This window comes from Capricornis sumatraensis, chromosome 2 (genome assembly GCF_032405125.1).
Source record: "Capricornis sumatraensis isolate serow.1 chromosome 2, serow.2, whole genome shotgun sequence".
In the NCBI taxonomy this organism is placed as follows: Eukaryota; Metazoa; Chordata; class Mammalia; order Artiodactyla; family Bovidae; genus Capricornis; species Capricornis sumatraensis.
The window spans coordinates 150,284,524-150,311,486 of record NC_091070.1 but is presented as its reverse complement, the minus strand read 5'-3'; the positions used below and the strand labels follow the sequence as shown (position 1 = coordinate 150,311,486).

At 35.9% G+C, this 26,963-nt stretch overlaps 1 protein-coding gene across 1 annotated transcript in view; it reads right to left on the bottom strand.

Moving 5' to 3' along the window:
- The window catches only part of ARHGAP29 (Rho GTPase activating protein 29), a 79,538-nt gene that overhangs the window by 7,998 nt on the left and 44,577 nt on the right, over positions 1-26,963 (bottom strand). The window contains exons 9-19 of the mRNA XM_068965629.1: positions 26,428-26,538; positions 26,224-26,304; positions 25,831-26,019; positions 24,933-25,070; positions 11,075-11,232; positions 10,472-10,608; positions 10,100-10,204; positions 7,350-7,448; positions 6,032-6,171; positions 5,561-5,749; positions 5,162-5,299 (exon numbers count right to left, since the gene is read on the bottom strand). Of these exons, the coding sequence (XP_068821730.1) occupies positions 5,162-5,299; positions 5,561-5,749; positions 6,032-6,171; positions 7,350-7,448; positions 10,100-10,204; positions 10,472-10,608; positions 11,075-11,232; positions 24,933-25,070; positions 25,831-26,019; positions 26,224-26,304; positions 26,428-26,538 (1,485 nt within the window). The remainder of the gene's footprint in view (positions 1-5,161; positions 5,300-5,560; positions 5,750-6,031; positions 6,172-7,349; positions 7,449-10,099; positions 10,205-10,471; positions 10,609-11,074; positions 11,233-24,932; positions 25,071-25,830; positions 26,020-26,223; positions 26,305-26,427; positions 26,539-26,963) is intronic.

Genomic DNA, 26,963 nt, shown 5'->3' with positions numbered 1-26,963 from the left:
GACTGACTAGAAGAAATAAAGGATGATTCATTGTGAGATTAAAAGTTATTTGAAAATACTGTCTCCATTTCTCAATTGAGAATCATATAAAATGTGGTTAAAGAGATATCAAAAGTTTCCTGGGCTAACATGGTACATCCAATTTGTACCTAATTTCTTTCCTTTCTACAATCCCACTGACATACAGTTAAGAGAACAGGGATGGAGACAAAAAACACTTCGCAAGCTGAAGAGGACATAAACATGTGCTGACTTAGCACTCCTAAGAAAGCTAAAATTCTAAACAGAGAATCAATATGATTTACCAGATCCTAAGGAGACTCTTGATGAAAGTGAAAGAGGAGAGTGGAAAGGTTGGCTTAAAGCTCAACATTCAGAAAACGAAGATCATGGCATCTGGTCCCATCACTTCATGGCAAATAGATGGGGAAACAGTGGAAACAGTGACAGACTTTATTTTGGGGGGGCTCCAAAATCACTGCAGATGGTGACTGCAGCCATGAAATTAAAAGATGCTTACTCCTTGGAAGGAAAGTTATGACCAACCTAGATAGTATATTGAAAAGCAGAGACATTACTTTGGCAACAAAGGTCTGTCTAGTCTAGGCTATGGTTTTTCCAGTGGTCATGTATGGATGTGAGAGTTGGATTGTGAAGAAAGCTGCTGCTACTGCTGCTGCTAAGTCGCTTCAGTTGTGTCCGACTCTGTGCAACCCCATAGACGGCAGCCCATGAGGCTCCTGCCGAAGAATTGATGCTTTTGAACTGTGGTGGTGGAGAAGACTCTTGAGAGTCCCTTGGACTGCAAGGAGATCCAACCAGTCCATTCTGAAGGAGATCGGCCCTGGGTGTTCTTTGGAAGGAATGATGCTAAAGCTGAAACTCCAGTGCTTTGGCCACCTCATGCGAAGAGTTAACTCATTGGAAAAGACTCTGATGATGGGAGGGATTGGGGGCAGGAGGAGAAGGGGACGACCGAGGATGAGATGGCTGGATGGCATCACCGACTCGATGGACGTAAGTTTGAGTGAACTCCAGGAGTTGGTGATGGACAGGGAGGCCTGGCATGTTGCGATTCATGGGGTCGCAAAGAGTCAGACACGACTGAGCAACTGAACTGAACTGAAGGAGACTCTGCCTCTTGAGAAATCTGTATGCAGGTCAGAAAGCAACAGTTAGAACTGGACATGGAACAACAGACTGGTTCCAAATCAGAAAAGGAATATGTCAAGGCTATATACTGTCACCCTGCTTACTTAACTTATATGCAGAGTACATCATGAGACACACTGGACTGGATGAAGCACAAGATGGAATCAAGATTTCTGGGAGAAATATCAATAACCTCAGATATGCAGACGACACCACCCTTATGGCAGAAAGCGGAGAAGAACTAAAGAGCCTCTTGATGAAAGTAAAAGAGAAGAGTGAAAAAGTTGGCTTAAAATTCAGAAAACTAAGATCATGGCATCTGATCTCATCACTTCAATGCAAATAGTTGGGAAAACAGTGGAAACAGTGTCAGACTTTATTTTTTGGGGCTCCAAAATCACTGCAGATGGTGACTGCAGCCATAAAATTAAAAGACACTTGCTCTTTGGAAGAAAAGCTATGACCAACCTAGACAGTGTATTAAAAAGCAGGGACATTACTTTGCCAACAAAAGTCCGTCTAGTTGAAGCTATGGTTTTTCCAATAGTCATGTATGGATGTGAGAGCTGGACTATAAAGAAAGCTGAGCGCCGAAGAATTGATGCTTTTGAACAGTGGTGTTGGAGAAGACTCTTGAGAGTCCCTTGAACTGCAAGAAGATCCAACCAGTCCATCCTAAAAGAAATCAGTCCTGACTATTCATTGGAAGGACTGATGCTGAAGCTGAAACTCCAATACTTTGGCCATGATGTGAAGAGCTGACTCATTTGAAAAGACCCTGATGCTGGGAAAGATTGAAGGTGGGAGAAGGGGACAACAGAGGATGAGATGGTTGGATGGCATCACCGACCCAGTGGACATGATTTTCAGTAAACTTCGGGAGTTGGTGATGGACAGGGAGGCCTGGCATGCTGCAGTCTATGGGGTCGCAAAGAGTCAGACACAACTGAGCTGAACTGAAGGAAACTCAGGGATTGTCAGACTAGGTCCTCTAATTTGGGCAAAGAGTGAGCTATCCAAAAAGCATTAGAATTCTAGATCTTTACCTCTAGTTCATGCTCCTGAGCAACCTCAGAAGACTGGAAATTTCTTCTCTGGGCAGTGTAAAACAGAAGGTCTCTGGAAGGGTAATGCCAAGCATAAGGAACAGGTGGGTAACTATCTTAAATAAGGATTTAGTGACTGCATGCCTGCTGAAGCCTTCTTACCTAACTAGGCTCCCAGAGTTCTGGAACCATACCCATAGGCAGGGAGACTCTTATCTGTGCTATTAGATTAGCCCACAAGCAGAGACCTAGACATACGAATGCCAGGTGTTTCCCAAACAGCCCTCTTAGATAACACTACACTCACTACAGTAAAGTTCAAAATCTTCAAAGTCTTCATGCATTCAAGAGTTTCCAGACAGTAGCACAGGGAACCATATTCAATATTCTGTGATAATCCATAATGGAAAGAATATAGAAAGAAAATATACACACACATATATATATATATATGTAAAAACAGAATCACTTTGCAGGAATTAATACAACATTGTAGATCAATGATACTTCAATAAAATCTTTAAAATAGTTTACAATTAAAAAAGCTTCCAGAGAGATTTCAATTCCCAAAGCTTTCATTTTAAGGAGATAACTATAGAAGACAGAAATAAAAATAAATAGGAAAAAACCAAATCAAAGGCCTATAACTCTGCTGTCAATATTGTGGCTGCTAGCCATATATGGCTACTGAGCAGGGGACACATGGCTGTTCCAAACTGACATGAGCTCTAAATGAAAAATACACACCAGATTTCAAAGACCCAGTAAACTCCACAAAAGATAAGTATTTCATTAATTATTTAAAATTACTGATTAGATGCTCAGATACTTTCCATTTGTTAAATGAAATATTAAAATTTAACTTCACTGTTTCTTTTTATGTGGCTACTAAAAAATTAAATATTACATATAAAGCCCATATTATATTTTTATAGGACAGGGCTAGAAGCTGAGAAGAGAAAAAATTCTTTAAAAAAAAAAACTATGAATATTTCAGGTAGAAGAAATACTGCATTCAATAAAATAAAAAGAATGCTATAAAAAGGACAAAAAACTAGAATTCTTGGAAATTAACACATGATCTCAGAAATGAAATAGTTTACAGTAGGAATGCAAGATAAAGCTGAGGGAACTTTTTAGACAGAATTAAAAGAAAACAAAAACAAAAGAAAGAAAGAATAGGGAAAAGGGAAGGAAGCTAGAGAACCAATGCAAGTTGTATCCAAATGCAAGTTCCAGAAAAAAAAACACAGAGAAAATGGAGGGGAGAAATAGAGCCAGAAAATTAAAGTTCCACGAACTAAAGGACAACTAAGCAGAATGACAGAAACTGTGGAGTGCCTGAAAGAGTGGATGAAAATACACCCATATCAAAGCATAGGCTGTGAAATTTGAGGATAGTGGATAGCAAAAGATTCTACAAGTTTTCAGAGTGAAAACAATAGGCTACATATAAATAGTCAGGAATGAGAAGGATTTTAGGCTTCAAAGAAAACAATTTTAAAAAATGCCTTCAAATTTTCAAAGAAAAATAATTTCCAGCCTAGAATATTATAACCTTCCTTACTACCCACTCTTCCATTCTTATTCAAGGAAGCAAAGTAAAGACATTTACAGATAAAACAGTTTCAAATGTTTAGTCTTAGTCCACTTTGCTCCAGGATGGCCCTGACCAAAACAGGAGAATAAATTAAAAACAAGAAGACATGACACAGAAGACAGGTGTTCCTCACAGAAAAGAGTGGAGAAGAGAGATCCCAGGATGACAGCTCTTCCCATATTAAAAAGGACCCAGAAGAACAGAGCTCCTGAGTTGGACATGTTGAGGACCAACATTACTATGCTCTCTGCAATTGTCATCATTTTCACTCAAAGACAGAGCTTTACCCAAGGACAGAATGCAGCTGGCCCTGGCCCAGATCTTTTGAACTTGGCTTATCATGACAAAGTGCTGATTCTTCCTGCAACCCTTCCATGAGCTACTGCCTGAGACACTATGGCCACTTAATCCACCACAGCAGCATTTTTTTCAGACCTACTCCTGCAACAAGCGTGTACAAGAGTGAGCACAAAGAGAAAATATAAAGCACTTCACTGCTAACCACATTCCTGCTGACTTGCAGTACTAAGCTTATAGGATATCCCTGACTGATGCCCCAACCATAGTGAACTTCATGTTCCCTGAATGCATTCACACCTCGATCACTAACCTCCCCCAATAGCTATTTTAAAATATCAGCGAAACTAAAGCCAAACCACTACTGAATCCTTCATATAACAGTGTGAATAGTAAACTTTCCTTAAACAGTTAGATTTATGCTTTCTACTCAGTTTTCTAGAACTTGATACATTCTGTTGTACATATATTGTGAGGCTTCCCTTGTGGCTCAGTTGGTAAAGAATCTGCCTTTAATGCAGGAGACCTGGGTTTGATCCCTGGATTGGGAAGATTCCCCTTGGAGAAGGAAATGGCAACCCACTCCAGTATTCTTGCTTGGGAAATCCCACGGGCAGAGCAGCCTGGAGGGCTACAGTCCATGAGGTTGCAAGAGTTGGACACAACTTTGTGGCTAAACCACTATTCCTAAATATATGAACAATATTTAGGAATACACAACAGGTATTAAAACAGTTAAGAAAAGACAGGGAGGTATTAACACGGTTACAAAACACCACTGGGTAGAGCTGCAGGCTGCAACTGTGGAGTGGCATATAGGGGCCTTCTACAAAGTACAGGTATATTCTATTTTAAGGAGCTAAGTGATGGAAAATGAGGATTTTTATTATTATGGGTCTTTAAATTGTACATACATTTTATACACTCTTTGATCTGTACTTTAATAATTGGAAAGATATTGATGTGGTTTATATCAATGAAAAATGTGTGCAGCAAACATTATCAGCAAATTGCAAATTGTATTTTTACTCTATTTAATGGTAAGCTTCAATGGTAAAAACTTTACCTGTCGAAGGTATAATTTTAAGACATCACAGATATCATGTGAGCTAAATTCTGAAATGTCTACCAAGTGCATTCCATTTTCCAAGGCTTGACACAGTTTTTCAGTTTTGATTTTGTTTCCACATACACGATAAATTCCCTTGAGAAAAGAGAAAAAAATTTGCAAAAAATTCTGCTTCAGTACAAATGGTTAAATGCATATAGCTAAATATACTTTGATTCTTACTAATATTTTAGGAAAAAAACTAGGACCAAATAAGGTAATATTTTTCAAATAAATCTGAATAAATTCAGTTACTTAGTAAAAACTGAGAGCATTGTTCTCCTTTAGTGTATCCTTATGACTAGAACAAATCACATTTATGCTTTAAAATTATTAACTTTAAAAATTATAGTGTACCTGTAGACTCAAGGCTCTATTTTCAATCTCTGAGGCACACATTTTGAGTACGAAAGGGATGCCATCTGGTTCCTTTTTTGCAACCTGTGTGAACTCTGCTCCAAATAAGTGCATTTTCCCCGTAAGTTTCTGATGACCACAAATGATGACTAAATTTTCCAAACACTTTCGGTGACAAACAAGGAGACACTACAAGAAAATGACAGTTTAAAATGGTTAATTCACCTTAAATCTGTTCACAAAAGGACAAACTACAGGTAGAGTGATAAAATAACAAAAATGAGTTTAAAAGGTATTACTTGGGTTTGAAATACATTTGCTAGCAAAATAAAATATAAAAGTATAGAAGGAACACTGTGGTTCAATTTTTTAAAAATACATTTGCAAAAGATCTTAACTGGTAAAATTAATATCAAAAATGTATAAAGCAAAAAGGATAAAAGGGCTAATATAATTTCAGAAAGATCTTACCTCTTCGCATTCAACACCCTGGAATACCACAATGCCTTCACAATCCCTGCACTTGGTGGGGGATCTCAGTTTGCGAAGTTTGTGAGTGAGAGCTGCCTTTGACATCAACGTTTTCTTAAAGGTTCCAAGAGAATTGGGTCCTTCCAACAGAAGCAGGGTAGTATACAAGAATGGTTAGCAGGACAGAAAAAACTATACCACATGACACTACACTTTAAAAGATTTTTAAATAAGACTACAAAAAGTTATGACTTTAGTCTGTAACATCAAAATAAGCACCAAATGTACAGATCCCTTATAAGGCACACATTCATCAAACATTTAAGCTATGAGTAAAAATCATCATCAAACCAATAACATACTTCTAAAATACCATGGCACAAGGTTTCCAGAATTAGAAAATTTACAGTTATTAACAAGACCTTCATTTCACAGGCGCCATTACATTCTTAGAGAAGGACCTTATAAAAGTTTGGAAGAAAACTAGCTCTATGAGTTTAGTGTGTCAGGATTATTCGCATTAATGATAAAGCTATACTTGATTTATTATAAAATTACAGATAATAGTAGTTATCTATAAATATCCTACCAGAGGTCAGGTATTCTGTATTATTTTAGAAAATGATGCCAAAACAAGTATCGGGAGGTCTCAAGTGAAGCCATTAACGTAACTGACTGCTCTTTTATGTCCTTCCATATCCATAGATTTCCCTGCCCTCAAGAAGTACGTGTATTTTATTTACTTTTCCTGCCTAGCTTCTTACACTATTTCTTTTGAAGAGGATTTTCTCATATAGAAATTCTCAGAAACAGAATTTCTTCTGTACACTCTGAACAATTAAGTCGCTATAAAGTTTCTGAAAGATAAAAATATCTAGCCTTTTGGACTTCTCTGGTGGTCCAATGATTAAGAATCTGTGTTCCAATGCAGGGGACGCAGGTTTGATCCCTGGTTGGGGGAACTAAGATCCCACATGCTATGGGGCAACTACCAAGCCCACATACTACAACTAAGACCCAATGCAGCCAAAAATAAATAAATATATATTTTAAAAAATATCTAGCCTATTTGAGCATCACACCAACACATTTTAGCTCTAATAGTTTTCCTGCTTATTCTTATATTTTTATTTGTAACATTTGATTAATACACTATGAACTCATAAATAATTTGTTGGGATATATCTAAGTCAATATAATGCCTTTTGTTTAATACACAGTAAAGTAATTCTTTAAACCATACTACTTCTTCCTAATATCATGCAGTGCTACTGATTCAACTAGTTTAGTGGAAATGTGATTCAGGTGAGAGTAATACCAGCTTCTGAAGGGGAGGGTGGCTCTCTTTCATCCAGATCATCTGCAGAAGACATGGTGCCACTGGATGGAGTTCGTGGAAGTTTCCGATGAAAGTCTCCTAAAAGAAAATTCATTGAGAGTTTAAGAAATAGGTAATGACAGCATTTTTTGAATAACGCAAGTCATGCTGTTTTATTAGCTACAGTATCAACATTTGCTTCCATTCAGACTGTGGATACACAGGGTCCTAATACTTATTACTGAGAACAAAAGACAATGAGCCAAATCTGACTTTTCCAAATAAATCTAAAACAAACTGAGGGTCACACATTCCAATGAGACCTCAATTGTCAACTTCTGATAGTGTTAGAGATTATAAACTCTACAAGAATAGAGAGTATTTTCTATTCAAGCCTTATATCTAATATCTGACGGAATAGTAAAGCTGTCATTACTTGTTTGTTGAATTAAGTGATAAAGAAATATAGTGTACCCTAAAGCTTTCTATAATAAAATATACAAAAATCTACAAACACAGCAATATAACAGTACCATCACATTTATGTTACTAATAAGACAGGAGCCTGAGAACCAGGAACAATGATCCTGGCCAGGAGCTAAGAGTTCATGACATAACTTGTCAGCCAAGGAACCTACCAGTTGTCTCAAAGCGTGTTCGGAAGCAGCCCAACCAGGTAATGAGGTTTATTTGCTCCGTGCTGACCCTACAAACAGGGCTGTCTCTAAGTGGAAGTTTACATTTAGCTCACGGCTTTAAGAGTCTTCAGTTCAGAGTTAGAAAGTACTTCACTAATTATTTAAACCACTTCCTCTCTCTCGAAAGATTCCTTCCCCTCTTCAAACTATGCTTAAAAGGTGGTCATCTAGTTTTTCTTTTGAATGTGTCCCCAAATGACTAAGAGATCATGAAGCCACATGTTCATTTTAAAACTACTATAACTGTAAAACAAGGGCTCCCAAGGTGGCTCAGTGGTAAAGAATCCCCCTGCCCAGCAGGAGATAGAGTTTCGACGCCTGGGTTGGGAAGATCCCCTGGAATAGGGAATAGCAACCCACTTCAGTATTCTTGCCTGATAAATCCCATGGACAGAGGAACCCAATGGGAAACACCCAATTCATGGGGTGGCAAAGACTCAGACATGACTTAGCAACTAAGCAGCGGCAGCAGCAGCAATTGTAAAAATGACTTCCTTTCATTACTGAGCAGAAACCTACCACTTATAAATCCCAGCCCCGGTCACATGTCTCCTCACAAAGCACTCTGACTCTCATCCCTTTCCACTTCCAGTGTCTGAGGATGGCTGTCACAAGGCTACGCATCCTTGGGTCTTTACCCATTTATCATGTGACCAGATTCCAAGTTTTCATCTTTATCACATGAAGTCTTACAGGATTCCAAATAATTTAGGGCTTGCTCCAGACTGAGTCTAAATTTATGGGAATAGCTAGAACCTGTTTTTATAAAGCTGATTATAAATATTCAGTTAAATAGTTAGTCACATCTCCAAAGTGTTCCTGAACAGCGATAATTTTAAAGTAGGCCTCAAACTAGTTGGTGACAACCTGCCTGTAAACCCCAGTGCTACACAGAAGTCATTTCTAACTTTAAAGTCAAAGATATATTTACATGAATAAAATTTCTGAACTATGTAGAACACCAAAGAAATAGTCATTAGTCTTTTATTTTGAGGAAGGTTAAATCCTATAACGTATCTCCTGGAATGCCAAGATCCTAGGAGAAAGAAACTTAGCCAGGAAGAACAGGATTGGAGCAGTCTTTGGTAGAAGACTGAAGGAGAAAGAACATGGAAAGCAATAACCTCAAGGGTTCAAGTGACCCATTCTTCTCTTGCTAGCTGTATTACAAGTCATTCTCTTTGAAGCCATTAATAGAGCATTCAAAACATCTATTCTGCCTCTCTAAAGAGGATGAGATTATCTTTATCAAAGTATCTTAAAGCACATTTATAAAAAATGAGTAAGTTATCACAGGCACAAGAACTGGTATTCATTTTATGACTCATTACAGTGATTAATTACAAAACAACCCAAAAGATAGAAGATAAATTATGTTCACAGAATGGAAAACTATACAGCATATAGCATAAAATAAAAGACAGTTTCTCACATATCAATAGGAATCTCAGAATTCATAAAAGAGGTCACAAAAGAACAATATGATTCTGTCTGCCTAGTATTCCAAAGAGGGCAAAGCTCAACTACATGAATACTAAAATATTTAAAATAGCCAGGGAAAGATAAACAAAATTCAGGATGATGGTTCATCTGGTGAGTGACAAGGCAAGGTTATCAAGGAGGTATACACAGGGGCCTTCTAATATACTCATAATGTTTTGTTAGGCTAGGTGTTGAATATGTATGGGTTTGTTCTATGATTTTTATTTAAACTGTACATATACATGTACATATTTCTCTCTCTAAGACAGTTCATTATAAAAATAAGATAGTTATAAACAGCAAGGACTTACTGTATAGCACAATGAACTATATTCAGTATCTTGTAATAAACAATAATGGAAAGGAATCCAAAAAGTATGCAGATATATACCTAAACATATGTCTAACCTATTCACTTTGCTGGACATTTAAAACTAACACAATATTGCAAATTAACTATACTTCAATTAAAAAAAAAAGAAAAAGGAAAATAAAGTAGCTAAGATATCCCCAAAAAGGAATCTTTTCATCTTTCACTGAATTTTCACTCTAGACTTAATACTTATGTACCTGGACTTATAGATTCAGAATCCAGAGATCTAGATTCACTGCTTCCCCCAGTGCTCTCAGAATCACTAAACATTCCAAATGTCCATGACCTTAGAAAAGACGGACCTTTAAGAAAAAAACAGTTAAAGTCAAACTTGGCTACAGATGAATTTCATGAGGCAAAATACTGACATTATTTAAAATGAGACAAGTCAAACTTCTCTAACAGTGTGACACAGCTGACAGGCACAGTGCTCACAACTATGAATAAAGCTTCATAAGGTTATAATTCAAGGCCTGATTTTTAAATTCCAGACCTGCAACTCATTTAATGATCACATTTAAACAATTTAGCTTTCATGAATTAGTTCTCTTTTTAGTGTGAAAAACTACCTGTTATATCTGCACTGTTAGAGCATCTGTCCTCTTCAGTCTTATTAGAGTTGTCAGGAAGGCGTACAACATCTTCTAAAGAGTCAGAAGGTCCGTATCCAGAAATGGGAGGACTGCTTAATTGCTTATTTACATTCCTAAGAAAACCCAAATAAAATTCTTCATACAGAAAAATGACAAATCATCAGCCCACTTTATTTTCAGAAATATCTGTTAATTTAACGAATAGAGTAATTAAATAAACTAAATATTAAGAAACATATTATACAGTTGAACTTCTTAAAAGATGTGAAAAAACTTATTAATCATTTTTATTTATTACAGTTGAAACTTGAAAAAGAGGAGCAAAAATACAGTCAATTATTCATAACACGGTTAAACTTTTCAAGTATAACCTGTGTGGATTTCTAAATCTCAAATAGCTCTGTGTCAAAATGGAAAGCTTTACTCTAAGTCAGTTACATCTTAAATATTTTAAAAATTCAGAAAGTTTTAAAGTTAATGCTGTCAGTGTTAGAAACGACACCACCTGACACCAGATAGTAAACTCAGCAATAAAGATTTTATATCGAGAAACAATTTCTTCTATATGTTAATTCTCACCCATCAACTTTCTCCTCTTCAGCTGAATTTGTGGCCCTGACAAACTCACTGTACTCTTGGCCTGGGTCATAGAGTTTGGCACTATCACAGAGAGATTGTAAATTGCTTGAGAGGGAGGCAGCCTGCAGGTGCTGCATCTGGAAGAGGTTAACTGTTACCTATGGTCACAAACAAAACAAAACAAAAAGGTAAAAGAGTCACGCTACAGAGAATGCTATGTACATACACATTTATTTCAAGTAATAGTACCAAGAAAAAGGCCACACAGTGAAGAATTCAACAGTGAATATCATCGTGAGCACACTATGTCACCTGACTTTGTACAAGGACTAAATTGGGGCAGGGGGGGCGCGGAAAGTAGTTTTAATCAAGTATCTAGGATCAATCATTTCCAGCAAAGCTGGCTTTAATCTGAAAGGTTTAAAAACACAACCCATGCCCCTACAGGTTCACAATTTTAGGAGATGGATGTGTTTCTGATGATCCCAGCTTTGTACTCTAATGGTCTGACCGTAACTGTTTACACTGAAAAACATGGAGGAAAAATTCCAATCAGAGCACTATTATTTTGAGTTTCACTTCTTCAATCCTATAAAAATAGAAATGCTTTATACTTATAATGTGTCCTACAGCACTCAGTTTTTATAATTAGGTACTATCTTGAATCTATTCAAAATAATTATTCCATTGAATTTCTACAAATGCCTAACATGCCTACTTGTCACGACTGCCACTTATAGGAACAACAACAAAAATAAGCAGACAGAGTGTTTATAATATACCAGGTCCATCGTGAGAACTGTACATGAATTAACTACTCTCATGTTCATAAAAATCCAAGTTTTGGGTATATTACAGCAAATAAATTGATGAAATCCCAGTCCTCATATAAGAGTTTGCATTTTCCTGAGGGTGGGAGTTGAAGACAGAGGACAAATTAAGTAAGATAATTTCTGGTACTGAAAACTGCTACAATGATATAAGATTGTCAGGTTATGGAATATGATCAGGTATGTGTTTGCAAAAGGGTACTTTTGATATGACAGTTTGGTGAACGACTCTCTGAGGAGGTAGTGTCTGAACTGGACCTGATATAACAGAGAACCAGTGAGAAGTTCCAGGGAGAAAATCAATACAAACAGAAGAGATAGTGCAAAGACCCCAGGGCAAAAGTGAGTAAGAAAGAACCTGTCATGCGCAAGAAACAGATGAAAGGTCAGTGTGGAGTTTCACTTTGAGATAAAGCCAAACAGGGAAGACGGCATCTAAACCAAGGTAAGTACAACAGGAAGCCAGTGGAGGCTTCCCTGGTGACTAAGTCGGTAAAGAATCCACCCGCAGTGCGGGAGACCTGGGTTCGATCCCTGGGTTGGGAAGATCCCCTGGAGGAGGGTATGGCAAGCCACTCCAGTACTCTTGCTTGGAAAATCCCCATGGTCAGAGTCTGGAAGGCTGCAGTCCATGGGGCTGCAAAGAGTTAGACGGGACTGAGTGACTAAGTACAACATACAGCACAGCACAGGATTTGTAACATGATCTGACTTTTCTAAATGCCACTCCCACTTCTCTGCGGGAAATGTGAATGAATGCCAAATTTCGATCAGCTTAATGTTATTTCAAAGACTGCCATGTTTCCTCTTCATCTCTTTTGATTACCAGATGATATGTTGAACTTTTGATTAGACTCTAAGTCCTTTCCAAGGTAGATAGGCATTCTCCAAGGATAACTAGGCATCAGCATAAATAGTATTTGAAAAGTGCACATAATAGAATCACTAGTTCCTCCTTCAAGTAACATGGGAAATTCAGCTTGTGGATGGTAAAGTTTAAGTCCAACAATTAGCTGTAATTGGGAATTCTCTGGTTAATGGTAAACTGAACTGAATTCTCTTGATCCTAAAGGTAACTGTATGTCCATTTTTAATACTTTTTAAATCTAGTTAGAAACACTAATAATTAAAAAAAGTCAAATAAATACACAGGCATAATCAATCAACTCATCCACTTAATGTTTGTCTATGCTGCTGCTGCTGCTAAGTCGCTTCAGTCATATCCAACTCTGTGCGACCCCATAGATGGCAGCCCACCAGGCTCTGCCATCCCTGGGATTCTCCAGGCAAGAACACCGGAGTGGGTTGTCATTTCCTTCTCCAATGCATGAAAGTGAAAAGTGAAAGTGAAGTCGCTCAGTCCTGTCCAACTCTTAGCAACCCCATGAACTGTAGCCTACCAGGCTTCTCCGCCCATGGGATTTTCCAGGCAAGAGTACTGGAATGGGTTGCCATTGCCTTCTCCGATGTTTGTCTATGGGTACTTAAACATAAAGCCTTATATGTACCAGAAGTCCAATCTTAAAATCTCTTTTCCCTAAATTATTCAGTCTTCTCCCTCACCTAACAGAAATGCTGAAGATTGAAGTCCCCATGGGGTAGATCCTGCAGGACTTGCTGGGAATCTTCACTGGGGTGGCTCATGGGTACTTCAAAAATCATCATGTCTCTAAGATCTTTTTGTCCCCTAATCCCCTCCTGAGTCTGGGACTTTGTCCTTTTCTTGTAGGTCCCCAATGAATAACAGCACAGTGGCCTAAGTGCTTCATAAAGGGTAAATGACCAAATGAATAGTAGTAGAAAGTGTTATCAGTCAAAGTCATACTGAAATCCTGCATGTTTTCTGTTACTGTTCACTCAAGAACGGAGGATTTTCAACTCTATGCCCAGCTTTCATCATCTACATTTAATCTTTAGTTACTCCATGGGCATACAGATTAGCACAAATTTTTCTGAGAGTTGCTGAAATAGAGTATTTCATAATTTCCAATCAATGGGAAAAGTTTCATATACATTAGCAATAATCTAAAATTTTCTGTTCAATATTTCTGTCCTACATTTTTTAAAGAGATAAAATTTTCATGAATGTTCTTTCAAAGGAAAGGAAAACCTCTTGTGCTAATGTTTCCCATCCTTCAAAGTCCGTTAATTTAATTAGTCCTTTGGTAATTGGTTTGGTCATTTCTCCTTGTTCTCACGGTAATGCAATTTTGGGGGGCCAAGATACATGCATTCCAGGATCTTAGTTCCTAGACTAGGGATTGAACTCACTTCCCTCCTCGGTGAAAGCACGGAGTCCTAGCCACTCAACTGCCTGGAAATGCCCTAAGTAATGTAATTATCCTACATCTCATATCCTTCAACACTTCCTAATTCAATACAGAGTAATTCTTGATGTTTATGATGTAACTTACAATTTTGCTGGGACTGACTTATGTATTTTCCTTAAGATAGTGAGTGAATATAACTGAGTGTCCAGCATCTTTATATTTCAGATGACTTTGTTTTCTTTTCAATGATAGATGTAATAATAATAGATCTTAGAGTGAGAACAAAATTCTTTTGAAAACAATTTGAGAGATGGTGATGCAAAATGGTCACCAAAAATTCCCCAATTCTTCTCTGATGGAGAAGAAAACAAAGAAATCTGAGAAAATTATGGCTCTTACCTTGGGGGAAAAGCACCTACATTCAAGAACTGAATGCTGGATTTGATATCTGCTTAGATTTGCATGTGAATGATGTCATAGAGAAGGAGTAAAACTGATTAAACTGGTTCAAAAGAACTCCAGCTAATAAGAAATTCTGCTCACAAATATACATAGGGAGAAACTTCCCATAAACAGACTATACATTACATGCTGTAGTGATTTTCAGGAGTTTGTGTATTTGTTCAAGTTTGGGGAACTTGTACCTCAAAGTCTACTTCATACACGGATAAGTACTGCTCTACAATTTTTCAGATGTATTAATTCTCTCTCCCTAGATAAATGCTAAAACTCCTTGAGAGCGGGTATCTGTTGTATATTTCTTTTAAATAAATAGTAGGCAATCACAATAGTGGTATCATCATGCATATTATGACTCTAACGGCACAAAGTGAAGAGGAACTAAAGTGCCTCTTGATGAGGGTGAAAGAGGAGTGAAAAAGCTGGCTTGAAAGTCAACATTTAAAAAACTAAGAGCATGGCATTTTGTCCCAACACTTCATGGCAAATAGAAGGGAAAAAAGTGGAAACAGTGACAGATTTTACTTTCTTGGGCTCCAAAATCACTGCAGATGGTGACTGCAGGCATGAAATTAAAAGACGCTTGCTCCTTGGAAGAAAAGCTATGAGAAACCTAGACAGCAAATAAAAAGCAGAGACATCACTATGCTGACAAAGGTCCATATAGTTAAAGCTATGGTTTTTCCAGTAGTCAAGTATGGATGTTGAAAGTAGGACAATAAAGAAAGAAGGCTGAGCACCAAAGAACTGATACTTTCGAAGTGTGGTGCTGGAGAAGAGACCCTACTGAGTCCCTTGGACTCCAAGGAGATCAAACCAGTCAATCCTAAAGGAAATCAACCCTTTAGGGGGGTCCCTGAATATTCACTGGAAGGACGGATGCTGAAGCTGAAGCTCCAAAACTCTGGCCACCTAATGCAAAGAGGTGGCTCACTGGAAAAGACCCTGATGCTGAGAAAGATTAAAGGCAAAAGAGAAGGGTGCAGCAGAGGATGAGATGGTTAGATAGTATCACTGACTCAATGGACATGAATTTGAGCAAACTCCAAGAGATACTGGAAGACAGAGGAGGCTGGCACTTACAATCAATGGGGTCACAGAGAGTTGGGCATAACTTAGCAACTGAACAATAGGCATTAACAAATACAAATGTTATATTCAAAATTGTGTGCTTAGTTGCTCAGTCATGTCCAACTCTTGCGACCCCATAGACTGCAGTCTGCCAGGCTCCATGGGATTCTCCAGGCAAGAATACTGGAATGGGTTGCCATGTCCTTCTCCAACAAAATTAGGTAACTTCTTATTTATATCACATCAAATTAAAAGAAATCATAATTGTTGGATCACCAAACAGCATCACTTTTTTAAATGGAGGCAGACAAATAAGATTAAGCTCATGAGAGAACTCAAAACTATATTATATGCAGTAGTCAGATTTGAGGGTATTTAGTCTGAAAAAAAGTCCAGGGACAGATATTTAAAGTGCTATCTTGTGGAAGAGGGATTATATCAATACAGCACAACTTGAAAGGTCTATAAGAAAACGGATTTTTTTTTAAAGCTCAATATACATGTCATACTAATTCTGGAGTTGTTCAAATCAAGGCTGGGTAATCATTCACAGCAAGATAGCATAGTATTTAGAAGCAACAGCTCTGAAGTCATTCTTCAAGTCTGGCTTTCCAACTTATATGGTGGGTGACTTTGATATCAAGTTGTTTATAACTACATTAAACATTTGTTTCCAAAAAAGTTAATGTGCAATAAATCTTGTAGGGGATCCTGTTCAAAATACAGATTCTGATATCAAAAGTCTAGGCCAAAATCCAAAATTCTGCATTCCTCATAGTACTTCCAAAGTAACGAGAACGTGACTGGTACAAGGAATACACTTGGAGAAGAAAGATTTTCTACACTTTAGTTTCCTCATCAGTAAAATGGAGCTTAAAACAATTATAGTTACCCAATATGATTTGTGGTAATTAAATGAGTTAATGAAGACAAACAGCTCAATACACTGGCAAACACATAATCTTAACTATCATTAGCTACTGTTTGAGGTAAAAGGACTTGTGAAAGGTAAAAAGTTGGCTTAAATAACTTACACAGGAATTCTGAATCCTGGGATTTTGTAATTCTTTTAAATATTTTTATTAAAATTGACTCTGTAAATTAACCACATATTAATTAATCAGAATTTGATAAACAAATGAGATACAATTTTAAACACCCAGAAATATTATAAGGAAGGTTTGTGATTCAAATGGAATAAGCTCACTTCCAAAGTCTCTCACTCAGTTTCCCTAAAAACCCTGGACAGAATGCATGGATTAGCTATCTGAGGGCTCTGAAAAGTAAATGGCAGCAAGTAGATTGTGGAAACAAACTACAAATCAAGTTTTGACCAATCCGTGGTATGCTTCCTGTTATTTTTTTCCTGCTAGTATTTCCAAGTCAGTACACTACTCCTACTCAAATACATGTGACTGAAAGAGTTGGGGAAATTCTCTAGTTTCTTTTGTATGTTTGTCTTCTCTCTTGCCCCAAGCCCTAAGATGAAGTCCTGTGGCAGTGTGAGTGAGGGCAGTAGCAGCAGAACAGACGTCTAAAGCTGAGGGAATTCTTTTCTGTAACTGTTTCTGAAGAGTGAGGAGTCTGAAATTCCTGTTGTTTCTTTCTCTTTATCCTTCCCCAACTCAGCTCTCAAAGCAGCAGACTAGGCTGACTTCAGTTTCCCAGCCAGAAGGCCTCAAAGGGAGTCCTTAGTTGAAGAGTGAACCTAGCTGGATCAACAGCCTGCTAAATTTTTTAAGAATCAACATTCAATACAGGTTATAAAGAAAACCCAGAGTCACATAAGGTAATACTGAAATTGCCTAAGATATCATTAAAAATTACTTGTCATACAAAGAACTGGGACAATCTCAACAACTCATAAGAAAAAAGACAGATACCAACACTGAGATGACTCAGCTATTTGAATTACCATAGACTTTAAAGCAGATATTAGTACATTTCAAGAAATAAGGGCCAACAATATCAAAATGTGGAAAGACTGAAGTCTCAGCAGAGAATTTGAAGACATAAAAAAGAAACAAGAGGAAATTTTACTACTAAAAAAATTTCCAAAAAAAAAAAAAAATCAGTGGATTGACTGTATGGAAAAATGGAGATAACAACAAAAAAAGTCACTGAGCTTGAAGAAAGATCAGTAGAACAACATAAACTATCAGGAGAAAAAAAGATTGGGGGAAAAAAGGTCCTACATGTGGGATAATAACAAAAGGTCTGTCATTTGAGTCTTTAGGGTCTTAGAGGAAGACGAGGGACTGTTACCAAAAAAAAAAAAAAATCTGAAGGAAAAATAGCCAAATACTTCTTACACATTGAAAGAGTTAAATCTGTAGATCTAAGAACAGGAGAAACTCAACAAAAGCCACATCCAAATACATTGTAATCAAACTGCTGAAACCCAAAGACAAAGAAAAATTTTTGCAAGCAGACAAAGAAAAACAACATGCTCCATATTAGCGGAACAATGATTCAAGTTTCTATGCATAGAAATTCTGGATGCCAGAGGCAGTGGAATAACATTTTTATAAATAAAGTGTTAAAAGAACTGAATTCTAAATTCAGTGAAAATATTCTTCATGCATGAAGATGAAATAGACATTCTCAGATGAAAGACAACCAAGAGAATTCATCACCAGTAGACCAACTATAGAATAAATGGTAAAAGAAGTTCTTTGGACAAAAGAGAAATTATATGGGAGAGAAGATGGAACCTCAGAATGAAAGAATAATAACAGAAATGGTAAATATCTGGATAAATTCAAAGACTAGTTTTATTCTCTTAAACTCTCTAAACTTTGAGACTTCTGAAAACCAAAACTGTGAGTTTGTCTGGTAAGGTTGTCAATGTATGCAGATCATACAACAATGTATGTAGATATCAACCACAACAAAAAATGAATAAAATAACTTATATGGTGGTATGGTTCTTACATTCCATTTGAACTTGGTAAAATATTAGTTCAAAGTAAACTGAAAATGCAGCCATTATAATCTTAGTGCACCCATTTAAAGAAAAAACACTATACAAATGAACAGATATAATCAAAGACCCAATAGATATATTAAAATATATACAATAAACTTTAGACAATCATTTTAGATAAATTAAAATATAATTCTAATATATAAATAAAACATTAAATTAAGTCTATAATAAATAAATTAAATAGATCAATTAAAATGTAATTCTAAAAAATTGTTGATTCATACAAAAAAGGCATCAAAAGAGAAACAGATGAAGGGAAACATAAGGTACAAAGAGAGAACAAAAAATAGTAGGCCTAAATTTGCACATATATTTAACATTAAATATAAATGGTCTAACCATTCCACTCAAAAGATGGAGATTTTTAAAAAGTCAACACTGAACACTATGCTATAATAACTTTATGTAAAATACGTGTTTAAGTTAAAAGTGAAAGAATGGAAAAAGATATACCATGCTAAAAATGCTCAAAAGAAACCTTAACTACTTCTATCAATATTAAGTAATGTAGAGTAAAAGGCAAGAAAAATTACCAGGATAAAAAGACACATTTCATAAAGATAAAAGGACCAATTCACCAAGAATATATAATAATCATTAGTGTATATAAGCAATTGAGACATTCAAAATATATAAAGGAAAAACTGAAAGAATTAAAAATATATAGTATGCTAAAAACGTCAAAACTCCTTTCTCAGTAATTGACAGAAACAAAAAGTAAATCGTCAAAGATATGGAAGAAATAAATAATACCATAAACCAAGAGGAACTAATCTACATTTATAGGTTACTCCAGCCAACCACAGCAGAATATACATTCTTTCAAGTGAATACATGAACAGTACCAAGATAAAGTATTTGTTTCACTATAACAGAATTAAACTAGAAATCAATATCAGGAAAATGTCTAGAAAATCCTCGAATAATTAGAAATTAAACAAGCTTCTACAATATCCACAGGTAATATCAAAGTCTTGAGGAAAATTAGAAAATATTTTGAATTGTATAAAAATGAAAATCCAAATTCAAAATTTGTGGGATGTAGATAAGCAGTGCTTAGAGAGAAATTAAAATCATTAACTATTTATATTAAAAAAGTAGAGAGGTCTTGATGAACAATCTAAGTTTCTACCTTTAAGAAACTAAAAGGAAAACTAAAAGCAAAATAAACCTAAAGTAAGCAGAAAGGAACCAAAAAAAGCAGAAAAAAAATTTAAGAAGAAAAGTAGAGAAAAACCAATGAAAGCTAAAGCTGTCTCTTGGAAAAGATCAACAAAATTTATAAACCTCTAGGCAGACTAACCAAAGAGAGAGGAAGTGAGAGAGAAGGCACATATTACCAACATCAGGGAGGAAAGAGAGGATATCACTACAGCTCAATGAGACACTGAAAGGTTAAGAGTTATAAACAACACTAAATACACACTAAACAACACATAAATACAATAACTTAGATGAAAGGGTGGAACTAATTCCACAAACTACCAAAGTTCACGTAAAAAAGAACAAATTCAAACAGGCCTATATCAAAAGAAACTGAATACACAGGGAAAGATTTTCCAAAAAAATGAAAACTCCAAGCCAACTACTTCCACCAGGAAATGCCACAAAACATTTAAAGAAATAACACCAATTCTATACAATCTCTTCCAGAAAATAAAATAGGAAGCAACACTTCCCAACTTATTTTATGAGGTCAGAATTACCCTGATTCCAAAATCAGATAAAGGCAGTATAAGAAAAAAAAAAGTAAACAAAACCAGAATACCAATATCTTTCATAAACAGAGAAGAAAAAACTATTCAACAAAATATCAGCAAACTGAATCCAGCAATTTATAAAAGGAACAATGTGTCACAAACAAAAGTGGCTTATCCCAAGAATGCAAGGATAGATCAAAACTTAAATATCAGTATCAGTATTATGAAGTAACTCATCATATTAACAGACTGAAGAAGAAAAACTCTATTATCACATCAAGTGATGCAAAAAAAAAAAAAATCATATGACAAAACCCAATATTTTCATGACAAAATTCTCAACAATTAGAAAAAAATTGAAATTCTTTAACATGATAAAAGGTATCTTCAAAAAATAACAAATCTTACAGGGACTTCTCTGGTGGCCCAGTGGCTAAGACTCTGCATTGCCAGTGCAGGGGGCCTGGGTCTGCTCCTTGGTCGGGGAACCATTTCCCACCTGCCGCAACTAAGAGTTCACATGCCACAACTAAAGAGACCTCATGATTGAAGGCAAAAGGAGAAGTGGGCAGCAGAAGACGAGATGGGTAGACAGACTCGCCGACTTAATGGACATGAATTTGAGCAAACTGTGGGAGACGCTGAAAGATAGGGAAGCCTGGCGTGTTGCAGTCCATGGGGTCACAGACAGTCAGACATGACTTAGCAACTGAACAACACACCACAACGAAGATTGAGGATCCCTCATGCTGCAACTAGGACCCTGTGCAGCCAAATAGATTAATTAAAAGTAAGTATTTTAAAAAACCCTACAGCTATCATGTTTAACGGTGAGAGACTAAGTGTTTTCTTCCTAAGATTAAGACAAAGATGTCTTATCTCACCACTTCTATTCAACAATGAATTTTAATATCTAGCCAGTGTAATAAGAAAAAAAAAAAGGAACAGAGTTTGGAAAGAAAGAAAACTGTCCCTATTTGCAGAAAACATGATTTTTTTATGTAAGAAAACCCTATGATTCTGCAAAAAAAGCTCCTAAAAGTAATAAGTGAGTTTAGCATGGTTGCAAAATACAAGATCAAGATACGAAAATAACTCATATTTTTCAACAGTAACAATGAACAACTGAATTTGAAATTAAATAAGCATGTGTGTATGCATATATACATATACACATGTACACAAATATCATGTACTTATATCAGATTAACAATGAACCCCTCAAATAAATATATACATACATACATAGGTTTAAATCTAACAAAACATGGGAAAGAAACATTAAAAACTACAAAGTGCTGATTAAAAATAATATACACCTAAATAAATGGAGACACATACTGTGTTCATGGATTGGAGAACTCTATACATAGTTATGTATGGATGTGGGAGTTGGACTGTGAAGAAAGCTGAGCGCCGAAGAATTGATGCTTTTGATCTGTGGTGTTGGAGAAGACTCTTGAGAGTCCCTTGGACTGCAAGGAGATCCAACCAGTCCATTCTGAAGGAGATCAGCCCTGGGATTTCTTTGGAAGGAATGATGCTAAAGCTGAAACTCCAGTACTTTGGCCACCTCATGCCAAGAGTTGACTCATTGGAAAAGACTCTGATGCTCGAGCGATTGGGGGCAGGAGGAGAAGGGGGACAGAGGATGAGATGGCTGGATGGCATCATGGACTCGATGGACGTGAGTCTGAGTGAACTCCGGGAGTTGGTGATGGACAGGGAGGCCTGGCATGCTGCAATTCATGGGGTCGCAAAGAGTCGAACATGACTATGAGACTGAACTGCACTGATACATAGTTAGGATGATACATATATAGTCAATTCTCCCTAAGCTGAATTTAATGCAATTCCGATTCAAATGTTAGCAAGATTTTTTTTTTGTAGATACAGACACACTGATTCTAACATTTTTACAAAAGAGTTAAATACTCAAAACAATTCTGAAAAGAATAAAACTGGAAGACTTATAGTAACATAGTAACTGATTTTAAGACTTTGCTAGACAACACCAGTAATCAATATAGTAGTGTTCTGACAAAAGGATAGATACATATATATTATATATCCACAGAACAAAATAGAGAATCTAGAAATAGAACTAAAAAATATGGTCAATTGAATGTTGACAAAGGTTCAAAGGCAATTCAATGGTGACGATTCACTGGTGATGATACAATGTCTTCAACAAATGGTAATAGAACAAGCAAACAAGTATTAATCACCTTTTTTATTTTCTGTATTTTATGATCATTTAATATCTTTAAAAACTTGCTGACTGGGGACTTCTGTTCCTCTGAATGCTAGCCAATTCTTAGCTGGGGACACACATGTCTTTCACATGTAACTCCAACCATCTCTAACTCTCACACACCAAGCCAGTATTTTCCCCTGCCCTAAATCATTCCAGGTCAGGTATCAATTCCTATTCCCTGTTTCAGGCCATCCTTATTCCCCAAAGCCCACTGGAATAACTCAAACTAGACAATCCTATATTGCTTATCCTGTCCTACCTAGATTTTCCCTCAGAAAACCTAATAAAGGCTTCATATTTGCTTCTCCCCTCCCTCATGCTTCTACTTCACCAATCCTGGTGCCTTCTCTCAGGAAATCTAGGTAATCCATTTTTCAATGACACTGACCTCTCCATGCCAACATTCAGTCACCACTATAAAATAAAGTTCCATGAGTATAATTTTCATGTGACATCCATATGCAAAAAATGAACTTCAATTTATACTTCACTTTATAAAAAATTAACTCAAAATGGATCATTTCTCAATATCAAACTATAAAATTTTTATAGAAAACCAAAGAAGTCTTTGAGATCTTGGGTTAGATAAAGCACTCTATCTAACCCAAGAGCATGACTCATAAAGGAGAAACTGTTAAGTAAGATTCCATCAAAATTAAAACTTTTGTTCCCTGACACTGCTAAAAGAATAAAGAGAAGCTTCAAACTGGAAGACAATATATGCAAGCTCAACAATAAGAAAATAATCCAAAAGAACAGGCAAAACAGAGATTGCACACTCACCCTTTAAAAGATGCTCTATATCATAAGTCATTCTCAAAACAAAATCACTACCACTACATACCTAAGGACAGCTAAAACATAAAACCAACAACTGACAAGTGCTGTGAAGGATGCAGAACAACTGCAGCTCTCACAGATTGCTAGTTACAATGGAAAACTCTAAAAACAGTTTGGCGACTTCTCACAAAATCAAACATTTACCGTACCACCCAGTAATCTCACTCCTCGGTGTTTACCCCAGAAATGTAAAACTTACATTCACACAAAAACTGTAAATGACTATTCATAGTAACTCTATTCTTAATTACCCCAAACTGCAACTGTCCAATTGGTGAATGGATAAACACTGCGGTATATTCACACAGTGGAATACTACTCAGCAATAAAAAGAAATGAATTATTGATACATGCATAACACTGATGAATCTCAAAAGCATTATGCTGAGTGAAAGAAGCCAGTCTTCAAAAGATACATATTATAATTCAATTTATGGGACACTGTGGAAAAGATCAAACTACAGAGATGGAGTACAGATCAATACTTGCCAGGGATAAGGGATAGGTGGAGAGTGTGACTACAAATGGGTACCATGAGGAAATTTTATTGGAGTGATAGAATTATTTCGAATCCTAACTGTGACGGTAGTGATTATAGAAATTTATATATGCTTTAAAACTTGTGAAATGTATGCCAAAAACAAGTACAGGCATCCCTCAGTATCTAAGAGAATTGTTTCCAGGACCACTCATGGATACCAAAAACCCATGGATGCATAAGTTCCTTATATAAAATGGCACTGTATTTGCATGTAAATTAGGCATAACCTTCTACAGACTTTAAATCTTCTCTACATTATTTATAATACCTAATGCTATGCAAACAGCTATTAAATATAATTAAATGCTATGTAGATAGTTACCAATGCAGACAAATTCAAGTTTTGCTTTTTTGAAAGTTTCTGGAAATCTTTTTTCCCCTGAATACTCTCAATCTACAGTTGGCTGAATCCACTCATGTAGAACCCATGAATATGGAAAGTTGACTGTATTTTGCACATAAATTTTTAATAAAAGCCATTTTAAAGAGATACATGAATGCCTTGTCTTCAAATAAACCATTGGGTTCAATTTCAATATTTAGTTTACTCAAATTCTGGAGAACAGATCTCACTGTGCTGATAGATGTTTCAGGGATTAAATCCATTTTGTTAGTCAACCCAAGAAAGAGTGGCTTACAGGCAATTTCAAACATTCACCCTTCAATTTTAACCAAACAAATCATCAATCCATGGAGAAGAGAATAGATAAGAGCTCAAACCACATACTAGAATTAAAAACTGAGAGTCAACTTTCAAACTCTAAACTTTCCTATAATCTCAGAAATTAAATCCTGTAAGAATTGCAACTCATCAAGTATTCTAGAGGTTATACAGTCTGTATATCTACAGATGTACAGACTTAATTTTTTTTCTCTTTGAAATACTGAAGAAATTACTTACAGCTTTAAGGGTAAGATCACACTGGAAAACAAGTTTACGGAGTTGTGTTAAAATTTCTCTTTTGGTATTTTCTAGATCATTTCGTCTTTCTTCAACATTTGTCACACACACTTTGTAGAGTTCATTTGCTTCTTCTACCTTTAGGAGTTATCAGAGAAAAAAGTGACGCTGGTTCGCTGAATCTATATTTTAAAATAAATATACTTATTCTAGTAAAGCTCAATTTAAATGATTGAAATGGCTTATGCATGAAAGTTCTGAAACATTCTATGTTTTAGATAGAATATTCCTAAAGAGAAATATTCTGTTTTGGTCAGCAATTCAAGGACAACTGACTTCTATGAATAGTTAAGCATAATTTACAATTAGTACACTGTCTATAAAATAAATGTCCATTAATAAACTTTTCTATTTATATTTACCATTTCCTATAATCTTCTTACAGAATTTATCAATTATATTTCATGAATATTAATAATACAAAGCTTCTGCCTAGTCTTGCTAGCAGGTACTAGAATAAGTACACATATATAGCCAGTTGCCTAAATGGTGAACCTCCTGAACAGTCAAGCAGAAAATATTAAACGATTGCCCTGAGATACTTTCTTCACAAATAAACCCCAATATTCAAAATATAAGCAAAAATCTCTTGGCACAGTGGTTCTCAAAGTGTGGATCCCCAGCAGCAGCAGCAGCAGCAGTCCTGGGCACTTCTCTGAGATCCAAGTTGTCTGGGGCCAACTCCAGACCTACTAAATCAGAAATTTTGAGGACATGGCCCAGCAGTTTGTTTTGACAAGTCTTCCAGGTGGTCCTGATGCAGGTTAAAATTTGAGAACTGAAGCCTTAGCAGATTATTGCTAATTCAATAGTAACAAATAACAAAAAAGATGATTACTTTTTGAAGAGCTTCCTCTTCCAGCCTTCGCTTCTTTTCTAGCTGCCTATTGAGATTTTTTACTAATCCACTACTTGAGCTCAGATGTTCTTCTTCTGCACGAAACATGGAAGACTTTGCTTTTTCATATTCATCTTGACGTTGCATACACAACAATTTTGCCTTTTTAAGAGCAGTCTCTGTTTCAAGCTACACAGAATAAAAAAGAGTATTAAATACAAAATAAGAAAAATCCTAATGTACAAGTCTCTTTAGCATATTCAGCAAGACAGTTATGACTGCATTTTAGATAAACTATAGAATAAGATATGCATCTTCCCAGGGTATATATGCTGAAAGATTGCTCATGATTTTTAGATATTCACAAATAGATGAAACTATTATAATACTAACCATTTTATTTTGCTCCTGCTTCCAAAGTTCTTTTATTTCTTTCCTTTGCTTTTCCATTTCATTTTTCCTCCCAAGCAGAGGCTGCCAAGGGTATTTTAAAACAACAACAACAAAAAAAAAAAGAAGAGAGAGAAAAAAGCTGTTTTCTAAAGGTACACTGCTGTTTAAAAAAATAAAAAGTATAGTGTATATATAAATTTTTACCTGCACAAATTTGTTGGCTTGAAGAGCTGCAATTGTTTGTTGTAAAAGGTGACTACTCTCTATATCATTAAGAAGGGCATTGGTAAATAAAGACTGCAGTGGCATAAACTCCTAGAATTTAAAATTGAAAAGAAAATTTTCCAATAGAAATGTACTAGAGGTCTAGATCCTCCCCCGTTATCTTTCTTCAAAAAAAGAAATTTTTAAGTTTAAATTTTTTTCAGAAAAATGACTATTCATAAGTATGACCATATGAAAAAATACTGAAGAAAATTAATAATAAGTAATTCTTAAACTAGTCAGCAAAATTAGTAGCTAACAAGATAATTAATATTCATATATATATAAAACTGTAAATTTCTTAGCTTCTTCATAATGAGTATCTCTGTAAGTTTAAAAAGATTTTATCTTGTCAATAAAAAGGTTATTTAGCATTCAAGTTCTTTCCTATATTAAGGACAAAATTTTCTGATTTTACATGGTATTATCAGGAGCTGAGTAACTGCTTGGTATAAAACCCTAGTAGTTCACTGACC